The following is a 12,637-nucleotide window of genomic DNA, read 5'->3' on the forward strand; positions in this document are numbered from 1 at the left end:
GTCTTCAAATCATCACAAGCCTCTGTGAGAGGTCCTCCTCCTCCTGCCCATGCCCCAGTGCAGCCACGTGCGGCTTATCCTGAGAGCTCCTTAGCACTTGTTCTATGATGTTTAATACCTTCTCCATACCAGTTCCCTAAAGGACTGACTGGCGCCAAACCAAAAAATAGGAAGTGTGAGGAAGTTTAAAGTTTTGTTTGTTATTTTTAATGCTTAAGAAGATGCCTCTCTTGGTTAATTCACTGCTTTTTCCCACCAAATACTTTGGGAAATTGCCTAACTGGATGGTGGGGACATCCAGGGAGAGGCGGGGTGGGCAGGAAGGGTGGTTTCCACAGATCAAGTGGGCTTGAGGAGGAGGCCCAGGGGGCCATTTCAGAAGCAGTGTGTGTGGTTCCCGTGCCGGCAGTCCACCAATGGCCACAAAAGTCCCTAACTTTCGTTTACACATTGAAGAAGACAAACCATCTTAAAGCCCAAAGTTTTAAGTTACTTATTTTTACTGTCTGTAGTAAACACACACACACGGTGGCTTGTGTACTGGTTTATACACCTTATCTATGCTGATTTGTATTGTGATTACTAATTCATCCATCCATTTGTCCGTCCATCCATCCATCAAACTTGTATTGCATTCAACGCATTAAAATAAGAAATTGAAAAAAAACATACAAGCAGTTTACAGTCCACTATCTCCAAAATCTCAACTATAAATTTACAATCAATGTTATTTTACTTCCAATAATTTCTTGAGGCTTTCCTATGCTCATTGTACTTTCTTTCAAAACCAGGAAACTTGCTTATAATTTCAGATGAGGCTGGCCATAAGACCCAATTAAATATTCACATTGAGTTCTGAGTCTTTATCTTATTTTGGTGTGCAGTACTAAATATAATTATTCATACTGGAGAATATGAGAATTTGTAATTTTTGTTAAATGTTATTCTATCTAATTTATCCATAGCTGCTTACAAAAAGGATTTGAGGCAGTTTACAATGTTAAAATATGTGTATACAATAAGGCAATCAAAACCAATTCATTTGAAGCAAAAAAGAAATAAAATTTAGTTGGATGTCACCAAATACCCAAATTGAGTTAAGTAATTTAACTGAATATTAAATTTAGTTTTGAAATTCTGACAACCAAAGCAAACTCTATGCGATTCCCATTGTTTGAATGTGCCTGTGAGAGCTTCTCGGTGCCTGGGGGTGTGACGGTGCTGCTCACAGCAGGGCGTGGAAGCCGTCTGGGCTCAGCCCTAGACCAGTGGGCAGGAGCCCCAGAGTCCAGCCCTGTTCCTGACTCATCCGGTGGTTTTCAGGTCTCTAAGGATCAATTTATTCATCGAGTCATTATACGTTTAGTCAGATTGCCATGTTATGATCCCTTGAACCAATTCTTGGTTCTTTGGGGTCTCTACCAGTTGCTCCGTCTGGGAGGAATCATCAGTGGTCCAGCCTGACAATAACAGGGACTGGCGAGTGCTGATCCAATTCCTATGGAGGGTCACACTGAATCTCTCTGAGGCTTAGCTTCTCTTCCTGCATTCGGTTTATGACAGCTCTCTTATTTTCTACAGCACCCACATGGATTACAGAGCTACTCACAATGTAGCCTGCAGACTGGCTTTGGTTCTCAAATTTACCAGCTGGCAAAGAGATAAGAAGCTTCCACTACAATATAAGTCAGCTGTGTCCCTAAACACACTATGTAGTTCAACCGACTCTCCTTTCTTCCCTTCTTCCTTCTTTTGTAGCAAGATCGTTTTGATGAAGGAAGCAGTGTATTGAATTACATTCTGGCACAAGCTCTTTGTCTCATTGCAGGTGGGCAATTTGCTTAGGGCCAGTTGAGGTCAGTGTGAAGCAGTGGATGTGATGTAAATGCAGAGTGTGGCTAATACCTCTGAAGACAAAAATAATGGCACAGTAACGTGCCATTAGTTTGAGAATCATGCACAAATTCCACAGATAACCTTCAGTATTTCTGGTGGTACCAGCAAATCTGTTTGTTCATTCATTCATTCATTTATTGCCGTGCATCTATAAGATGTCTAGGACCAGGCTAAGGTCTACATGTTACTCAGTAATATTTTTGGAATGAAGGAATGGCAAGAGCTAAATAGCAATTATTAAGTGGCATAAATATTCTTTCTCAAATTAATGCTATGTCACTCTTGCTGTGCAAAGATGGAAAGGAATGCTGAATTGCATTAATGCTTATTCTACTACTAGGTGAGAAGAATTCTGAACTCTCTGGCTTAGAAAGGATCTTAGCAAGACATAAGTTTCCAAAAGAGATTAATCTGACCCCAAAGCCAAGCAATATGCCCCTGTGGAAAAGAAAAGCTGTCAACAATGTAAGTCATGGGTGGAAGAAATGCTACTTGTGGAATAAAAACACGAAGGACCCTCCATTGTCAACCATAGTTGTCCGGTAGGTGTGTAATCTTGTCCCCTCTTTATGTCTTAGCTAAAAAGTGACTTAATGTGGTCTTTGAGATATATGGTCAGCGTGAAAACAAGCACTGCTCTGTATAAAAGCACACTAGCCCTATTTTCACACACCTCAAGTGTCTGGAGGACCCCTCATTAGGAGAAAACTCATGGAGACAGGAGCAGATGTGTGGGTCCCCCAGAGGCCATTGCATTCTAGGTTAGTGAGATCCAGCAGGGCTGGAGTGGGATTTTTGGAGAGGGACCCAACCACTGAGCTGTGGGGCTTTTATGCTGTATGCGTCAGGAAGCACCAGCGCACCCCTAGCATGACCAGGGGCCTAGGATACAATCCTATGAATGGTAGAACCTCGGCTTTATCTCTAGTCTGCCAGATTTTACACTGACAGAAATGGGAGGCCATTGCAGGGTCTTAAAAAGAGGCATGACACCTCCTGACTTGAATCCTCCCTGGCCTCTAGGGGAGCAAGGGTGGAAGCAGGAGCGGGATCCTGGCCTCTGGACCAGGCAGTAACAGTGGGGATGTGGAATTGGTTGGATTCTGGCACTCAAAGCTATAAGCTTTGGTTCCTTGGCAAGTTATCTTTGTTGGTACACTTCCTTCCCCGATTATGCCAGACAGATGGTGTTTCTATGTTTGTTTTAGTGTTGCTACATGTATTGTTGTACAATACCTAATAAGTGCTTCCTACATTTTGCACATAGTAGGTATTCAAAACATGTTGCTGCCAGGCTGACAGGAGGAATGTATAATTAGCTATAAAGACAGTGTTCTTTCTGCTTTGAAGGTAACAAACACAGAGAATTCCAGCTCATGAATTTGCCTGTACCGGAAGCACCCACTGGGGTCATTGCTCCACTGAAATAATTTCCATGTCTACTTTTGTTTTCAGTGTCCTCAGTGGCATAATTTGACAATTTGATTTAAAAATCTGTATTTAAAGAAGGGAAAGACATGTTATAAAAGAATTAGAACCATATATTTTCTTCTTAGACAATGCAAGGCACTGAATCTTTGTCCAGATTAAAGGTAGAAGTTATTTTAAACAATGATCCCTGACTACTCAAGCTAAAATTATTTGACCATACTTTGGAGACCTATAAATAAAGAAAAAATAGGTGAAGTTTCACAACCACAGAAAGTTTATACACCTCAATTTCAGACCATAATGTCTTCACATGAACAAATATATCTTACTTTACATCCTGCTTTGTTTCTGAAAATATAGCTAGGTTGTTAGAACATAAGAAACAATACTTATTTACTCATATTTCCTTCTACAAGCATTTATTTTCTTTCTTTAAAAGTGAGGCTGGTAAAAGTAGGCACCCTTGACTTGTTCTCAATCTCAGGGGGAAATAGCTCAGTATTATGTTGGCCATAGGTTTTTGTAGATCATCAGTTTGAAGAAGTTCACTACTGTTGCTAGTTTGCTTAGTTTTTATCATGAATGGATATTGAATTTCGACAAATGCTTTCTCTGTATCCATTAAGTTGGTCGTATTTATCTTTTCTATTAATATGGTGAATCACATTGCTTTTTAAAAATATTTTTTATCACGGTAAAATGTACATAAAATTTCCCATTGTACCCAGTTTTTAAAGTGTACAGTTCGGTGGCATTAAGTCCATTCACATTGTGCAACCATCACCACCACCCATCTCCAGAACCTTTTCATCTTCCCATTAAACAATAACTTTCTATTCTCTCATCCCCCCAGAGCCTGCAACCACCATTCTACTTTCTGTCTCTATGAATTTGCCTATTCTAAGTACCCCAAATAAGTGAAATCATACAATATTTGTCCTTTTGTGTCTAGCTTATTTCATTTAGCATAACGTCTTCAAGTTTCATCCATGTTGTAGCATGCATCAGAATTTCATTCCTTTTTTAGGCTGAATGCTGTTCCATTGCATGTATGTGCCACATTTTGTTTGATCCATTCTATGGACATTTGGGTTGCTTCCACCTTTTGGCTATTTTGAATAATGCTGATATAAACATGAGTGTGCAAAGATCTGTTTGAGTGTTTACTTTCAATTCTTTTGAGTATATACCCAGAAGTGGAATTGCTGAATCATATGGTAATTCTACATGTAATTTTTTGAGTAACTGCCATACTGTTACCCACAGTGGCTGCGCATCTTCCATTCCCATAAGCAATGCACAAGGGTTCACATTTTTTACATCCTTGCCAACATGTGTTACTTTCTGGATTTTTTTGATTATTTGTTTTTGTTTTTGATAATAGTCATCCTTATGGGTTTCAAATAATATCTTGTTGTTTCAATTTGCATTTCCCTAATGATTAGTGATGTTGATCTTCTTTTCATGTGCTTATTTACCATTTGTGTATCTTCTTTGGAGAAATGTGAATTCAAGTCCTTTGCCTGTTGTTTAATTGGGTTGTTTATTTTTTGTTGTTGTTGAGCTGTAGGAGTTCTTTATATATTCTGGATATTAATCTCGTATCAGACACATTTGCAAATATTCCCTCCCATTCTGTGGGTTTTCACTTTGTTGATAGTATCCTTTAATGAACAAAAGTTTTTAATTTTGATGAAGTTCAATTCACCTATTTTTTTGTTGTTGCTTCTGTTTTTGGTGTCATATCCAAGAAATCATTGCCAAATCCAATGTCATGAAGTTTTTCCTAAGAAAACTTCTAAAGAGTTTTTTTGCTAAGAATTTTATACTTTTATCTCTCTTACTTTTAAGTCTTTGATCCATTTTGAGTTAACTTTTTTATATGGTGTAAAGAGTCCAACTTCATTCTTTTGCATGTGGATATCTAGTTTTCCTAGCACCATTTATTAAAAATACCATCCTTTCCCTATTGAATGGTCTTGGCACCCTTGTTGAAAATCATCTGATTATATATGCAAAGGTTTATTTTGAGTTTTCTGTTCTATTCCATTGGTTTATATGTCTACCTTTATGCTGGTACCACATTATTTTGATTATTGTAGCTTTATAGTAAGTTTTGAAATCAGGAAGTGTGTCTACCAACTTTGTTTTGTTTTTTCAAGACTGTTCTGGCAATTTGGGGTCCCTTGAGATTCCATATAAATTTTGGATGGATTTTTATATTTCTGTAAGAACACACCATTGGAATTTTGATTGATTGCATTAAATTTGTAGCTCACCTTGGGTAGTATTAATATCTCAATATTAAGTCTTCCAATCCATGAACATGGGATATCTTTCCTTTTATTTATGTCTTACTTAATTTCTTCCAGCATGTTTTATAATTTTCATTATACAAATCTTTTGTCTCCTTGGTTAAATTTTTTCCGAAGTATATTCTTTTTGATACCATTGTAAATTGAACAGTTTTCTCAATTCCCTTTTTGGATTGTTGATTGCTAGTGTATAGAAATGCAACTGATTTTTGTGTGTAGATTTTTTTTCTCCCCAAAGCCCCAGCACATAGTTGTATGTCCTAGTTGTGAGTCATTCTAGTTCTTCTATGTGGGATGCTGCCACAGCATGGCTTGAAGAGCAGTGCTGGATCCACACCCAGGATCCAAACCAGCAAACCACAGGCAGCTGAAATGGAGTGTGCAAACTTAACCACTCGGCCACAAGGCCAACCCCTGTGTGTGGATTTTGTATCCTGCAATTTTGATAAATTTATTTATTAGTTCTATCTTTTTTTGGTGGAATCTTTAGGGTTTTCTACATACAAGATCATGTTACCTGCAAACAGAGATAATTTTATTTCTTCCTTTCCAATTTGAATGCCTTTTATTTCTTTTTCTTAATTTCTCTGGTTAGAACTTCTAGTACTATGTTGAATAGAAGTAGTGAACGCAGGCACCCTTGTTTTGCTTCTGATCTGAGAAGGAAAGGTTTCAGTCTCAGAAAGATGTCATCTTGTTGGGGTGCTGATCTCTAGTGTTTTCTGTTTGCGGGGGTGAGGAATGCACTCACAGAAACCTTTCGTTAGATATACTGAAAGCTCCAAGGGTGGTATGGCCCAAAGGTGACTGCATGACAAGGTTGGCCTTGGGAACAGCTGGCTACTGTCTTTCCCCTCTGAATTTCCCTCTAGAATGAAGGTTGTTCAGTAGTAATGTTTTGCACCAGATTTAAAAAAAATTAAGTATAAAACCAAAGTATGATTTTAACCATGGATGAGTATGATGTTACTTGTGGGTTTTTCATATATGGCCTATATTATGTTGAGGTAGTTTCCATCTATTCCTAGTTTGTTGAGTGTTTTTATCATGAAAGGGTGTTGAATTTTATCACATGTTTTTGCAGCATCAAGTGAGATGATCATGTGTTTTTTTCTCTTCATTCTGTTAATGTGGTATATTACATTGATTGATTTTCATATGTTGAACCATCCTTGCATTCCAAGACTAAATCTTACTTGGTCATAGTGTATAATCTTTTAATATGCTTTTATATTTGGGTTTTATAGTTATTTTGTTGAGGATTTTGCATCAATATTAATAAGGGGTATTGGTCTGTAGTTTTCTTGTAGGGTCTTTGCCTGGCTTTGGTATTAGAGTAATGCTGGCCTCATAAAATGAGTTAGGAAGTATTCCCTTCTCTTCAGTGTTTTGGGAGAGTTTGAAAAGGACTGGTGTTAATTCTTTTTTAAATGTTTTGTAGACTTCTCCAGTGAAGCCAGCTGATCCTGGGGCTTTCTTTGGGAGGTTTTTAATTAGTGATTCAATCTCCTTATTAGTTATAGTCTACTCAGATTTCCCATTTCTTCATTATTCAGTCTTGGTAGTTTGTGTGTCTAGGAATTTGTCCATTTCATCTGGGCTATCCAATTTTTTGGCATACAGTTGTTCATAGTAACCTTTTGTATTTCCATGAAATTGGTAGTAATGTCCCCTCTTTCATTTCTGATTTTAGTTATTTAAGTCTTCTGTTTTTCTTGGTCAGTCTAGCTAATAGTTTGTCATTTTTGTTGCCCTTTTCAAAGAACTAACTTAGTTTTGTTGATTTTCTCTGTTGCTTTTCTATTCTCTTTCTTTGCTTTAATCTATATATTTTTTTCCTTCCTTCTGCTAGCTTTGGGTTAAGTTTGTTCTTCTTTTACTAGTTTCTTGGGGTGTAAAGCTAAGTTGTTGATTTGAGATCTTTCTGTTTTTTTAATGTAAGCACATACAGCTATAAATTTCCCTCTTAGCACTAATGTTTTTCATCTCATAAGTTTTGGTGTCTTGTGTTTTCATTTGTCTCAAGATATATTCTAATTTCCCTTGTGATTTCTTTGACCTGTTTGTTGTTTAAAAGTGTGTTATTTAATTTTTACATATTTGTGGATTTTCCAATTTTCTTTCTGCTGTTAATTTCTAGTTTCAGTCCACTGTGATTAGAAAAGATATTTTTCATGATTTGAATCTTTTAAAATTTATTAAGACTTGTTCTGTGGCCTAACATATGATCTCTCCTGAAGAATGTTCCATGTGAACTTGAGAAAAATGTGTATTCTGTCATAGCTGGGTAGTGTTCTATATACGTCTGTTAGGTCCAATTGGTCTATAGTGTTGTTCAAGTCCTTTATTTTCTTATTGAGCTTCTGTCTGATTTTCTATCCACTACTGAAAGTAGGGTATTGAAAGTAGGGTATTGAAGTCTCCTACTATTATTGTAGGGCTATTTCTTTTTTCAATTCTGCCAATGTTTGCTTATATATATTGGCATTCTAATATTTGGTGTGTAAATGTTTATAATTGTTATATCTTCTTTCTGTATTGACCCTTTGCTCATTATATTATGTCCTTATCTCTTATAACAGTTTTTGAGTCTATTTTGCCTGATATTGGTATAGCCATCCCTGCTCTCTTTTGATTACTATTTGCATGGAATCTTCTTTTTCATCCTTTTACTTTTAACCTATTCATGTCCCTAGATGTAAAGTGAGACACTTGTAGGCAGTATATAGTTGAATTCTGATTTTTTAATTCTATTCTGTCAATCTGTGTTTTTTTGATTGGGGAGTTTAATCTATTTACACTTAATTACTGATAAAGAAGCACTTACTTTTGCTATTTTGTTTTCTGTATGTCTTATATTGTATTTTTTGTCCCTCATTTCCTCCATTACTGATTTCCTTTGTGTTTAGTTGATTTTTGGCAGTGACACATTTTGATCCCCTTATTTCTTTCTGTGTATTGTCTATGGATATTTTCTTTGTGGCTTCTATGAGGATTACATATAACATCCTAAAGTCACGATGATCTGTCTTAAATTGTTACCAACTTATCTTCAACTGCATACAAAAACTACTCTTTACAGCTCTGCACCTCCACTTACCTTATTAATGTCACAAATTATATTTTTGTATATTGTATACCCATTAACATAGATTTATATCTTATGCATTTGTTTTTTAAATCCTGTAGAAAGTGAAAAGTGGAGCATTTAGCATTTCTTATGGGGCAGGTCTAGTGGTAATGAATTACCCTAGCTTTTGTATAGGAATCTATTAAATTTTTCCCTCATTTTTGAAGGACAGTTTTCCCAGATGTAGAGATACCAGTTGATGATTTTTTTTCTTTCAGCACTTTAAATATATCATCCCACTGCCTTCTGGCCTGCAAGGTTTCTGAGGAGGAATCTGCTGATAGTCTTATTGGGGAATCCCTTCTATGTGATGAGTTGCTTTTCTCTTGCTGCTTTCAAGATTCACTCTTTTTCTTTATCTTTGACAGATTTGATTACAATATGTCTCAATGTAAGCATCTGTGTTTTTCCTACTTATGGTTCATTGAACTTCTTGAATTTCTATATCCATGTCTTTCCTGAAATTTGATAAGTGTTCAGCCATTATTTCTTCAAATACTTGCTCTGTCCCTTTCCTTCCTCCTCCTGGGACTCCCATCGTGTGTACATTGGTCTGCGTAATGGTGTTCCATAAGTCCCTTCAGCTCTGTTCACTTTTCATTCTTCTTTTTGCTCCTCAAGCTCAATAATTTTAAATGACCTCTCTAAGTTTGCTGATTCTTCCTTTTACCTATTCAAGTATGCTGTTGAACGCCTCTAGTGAATTTTTAAATTCAGTTATTGTAATTTTCAGCTACAGAATGTTTTTTACATCTTTGTTGGTATTCTTGTCTGTTCATATATTGTTTTCCTGATTCCTTTAGTTCTTTGCCCATATTTTCCTTTAGCGCTTTTGAACATATTTGACAGCTGTTTTAAAGGCTTTGTCTAAAAAGTCTGATGCCTGTGTTTCTTCAGGGACTGTTTCTGGAGATTTTTTCCCTTTCAATGGGCCATGTTTCCCTGTTTCTTTACTTGTCTTATGACATTCGTTGAAAATTGGGCATTTGATAAAACAGTCCTCTCTCCCAGTGTTGGCACACTGGTGTGTAAGACCTTCTCTAATTAATGGGCCCATGAACCTTGAGATCCACCCAAGCCTTCCCATGTCTTTTCTGGGCATGCTGCTTTCTAGGCCTGTGGGTATATTTTATTTTTTATTTTCCGCTGTTTGCAAATGTCTTAATTTCCTGAAGAATCTCACTCCAGCTTTTCCTCAGGGCCTTAAATGCTCTATTGTATTCCTCTGCTTGTAATCTCTTTTTCTGCAATTAGCTTGTACTTTTCATGTGTTTCATTGCCTGCCACTACTCTCTGTGGTTTCTAGCCTGAGGTTCAAACTTTGCCAATGTTTCCTGTCTGAACTTTGAGTCAGGCGAGATATCAATCACTCCCTCAGACAGCCCAGAGGCAGCATTTGGGCAATGCTGCAAACGAGCTCCATTCTGCTCCTCTGTCCCAAGGGAGGCAGCCAGGAATGGGGCCGATTCCTCCCAACCACACCACACAGGGCAGTGGGGAGGGCAAGAGTGAGTGAAAACAACACAAAATTTCCTGTGACTTTTAACATGATTTTTTTCTCAATTGGACATTGGCTTGCTGTAGATGTTTGACTGGTTCCTGTAGTTGTTTACTTAATGTTTCTATGGGGGAAATGAGGGCCTGAAACTTCCTAGCTCACCATCTTGCTGATATCACTGTTTATTCATCTTTTCTCAATATTTTTTTTCTGTTCTTCACATTGTTTAGTTTCTATTGATTTATCTTCCACGGTGACTCCTTCCTTTGTCTAGATTCTCTCATGAGTCCCTCCATAATTTTTTTTAATTTCAGATTTTCAGTTGTAAATTTATTTGGTTCTCTTTTTGAGGTTTGTGTTTCTCTGAGAATTCATATACTTTTAATCATTTCAAGTGTGTTTTTCTCTACTACATGGAGCACAGGTATAAGAATTGCTCTAAAGTATTTGTGTGACAATTCTAACAACTAGGTCATCTCAAGATTGACTGGTGTTGTCTTTTTTCATCTGAGAGTGTTCATTTTATGGTCTTTTGTATGTCAAATAATTTTAGATTGCATTATGGGCATTGGGAATATTATGTTCCATGGACCCTGAGTCCTGTTAAAATCTGGAGACTATTGATGTTTTTGTGGGTCCTCTTACAATTGTCAGGAAAATGTTGATATTTTTGTTTTAGCAAGTAATCAACCTGATTAGGTTCAGACTATAAGCTCTGTCTTGATCTTGTATAGGTGGTGGTGAAAATCCCAGTTCAGTTCTCAAAGGCTTTACTATGGTGATTTGAGTTTGTCTCACTCGTGAACCTTAGACTTGCACAGGCTCTTAGACAAAATCAGGGCAACGTCTCTCTCTCTCTCTCTGCTCTGGGATTTTCCTTTCACTTTCACTCTTTAATCCCCAGGGGATTCTTTTGCTGGTTAAAAAAGATGTTTTTCTTTACCTCGAATTTTATTTAGCCAGCTATGCCATGGCCATCACTGCACTGCTCCACAACGGAGGTCTACCCTTGAGGCATAAGTCACATGTTCAGGAAAGAGATCCCAGCAAGTGTCTCCTTATTTCCCACAATCTGAGAAACTCAGCCCTGCACAGCTGCTTCTCCATACTCTGATGCCTTAACATGATCCATCTGCTTTTGTTTAGTTTTAGCATCATCAAGTAGCTGTTTTTCATATTCTGTGCAGAGATTTTAGTTGAAGTTAGTGGGAAGGATGGGCAGTAGTTGTTAGCTCATGGTGACACAGTGGAACTGGAACTCTGTGCAACAACAACACAAGCTGGGAGTTTGACTCTGGAAAAGCTACTCAAATCTCTATGCCTCTGGATCCCTGCTTGTAAAATGGTAGTTGCAACAGTACCTACCTCATTTTTAATTTTTGGTGGTGTTTATTGAGGATAAAACGTGATTATGGGCATTGAGTACTAATAAGAAACAGTAAGTGCTCAATAAACATTAATGGTTACTACTATTCATATATTTTTCTATGAGACTGAACATTTTGGATTGAGATTACTGAAATAAAAAAATTAAGAACTAAAAAGTTAGAGGTTTGGAGGGTTGGCTACTTGGATGCTGACGCTTGAAGGAAAGGTTAAAAAGGAAGGAGGAGGGGCCAGTCCTGTGGCCAAGTGGTTAAGTTCAGCATGCTCCACTTTGGTGGCCCAAGTTTGGTTCCTGGGCAGGGACCTGCACCACTCACTGGCAGCCATGCTGTGGCAGTGACCCACATACAAAATAGAGGAAGATTAGCACAGATGTTAGTTAAGGGCAAATCTTCCTCAGGGTCGGGGGGAAAGGATATTTAGAAGAGCACAATATTCCATGCCAATTATGTAGCCATGGAATTACCCCCTCATCCTTGTCAACTGATACATGTAGCAGTAATCAAAACAGAAAGTTGCAAGGAAAGTTAAGGCAGCTTACAGGTATGCCTTTTATAAAATACATTAAACAAGAATGAAAACTACTTAATAAATAAGGAGAGACTTACCAATACAGAGCATTGCTGTCCAATGAAATGACCCAATTCTCCCTTCATGCCTTTTTATTAAATTACGGGGAAAAAATGAAACTATGATTCTTATTTATTTTCTAGTATTACTCCTCCTCTCATTTTCTCCCTTGCTAGGTGGCTGAATAAGAACATGCAACCTAGTGAAGATCTGGAGTCGATAACCGAGAGGCTGTCAGTGTTTGGACCAATTCAGTCAGTTACCCTTTGTGGCCGGCAAAGTGCTGTAGTGGTGTTTGAAGACACGATTTCAGCTTGTAATGCTGTGAATGCTTTGCAAAGCAGGATCCCAGGCACAATGTTTCAGTGCTCCTGGCAACAACGATTCATGTCAAAAGATGTAAGACTCCCT

The 12,637-nt window shown here is 37.5% G+C and overlaps 1 protein-coding gene across 4 annotated transcripts in view; it reads left to right on the forward strand.

The window, feature by feature from the left end:
• The window catches only part of LOC100630279 (testis expressed protein 56), a 35,724-nt gene that overhangs the window by 4,847 nt on the left and 18,240 nt on the right, over positions 1 to 12,637 (forward strand). For all 4 annotated transcript variants that reach the window (XM_023624390.2, XM_023624392.2, XM_070244859.1 and 1 more), the window contains exons 2-3: positions 2,237 to 2,438; positions 12,403 to 12,625. In XM_023624390.2, the coding sequence (XP_023480158.2) occupies positions 2,237 to 2,438; positions 12,403 to 12,625 (425 nt within the window). The remainder of the gene's footprint in view (positions 1 to 2,236; positions 2,439 to 12,402; positions 12,626 to 12,637) is intronic.

This window comes from Equus caballus, chromosome 20 (genome assembly GCF_041296265.1).
Source record: "Equus caballus isolate H_3958 breed thoroughbred chromosome 20, TB-T2T, whole genome shotgun sequence".
Lineage (NCBI taxonomy): Eukaryota > Metazoa > Chordata > Mammalia > Perissodactyla > Equidae > Equus > Equus caballus.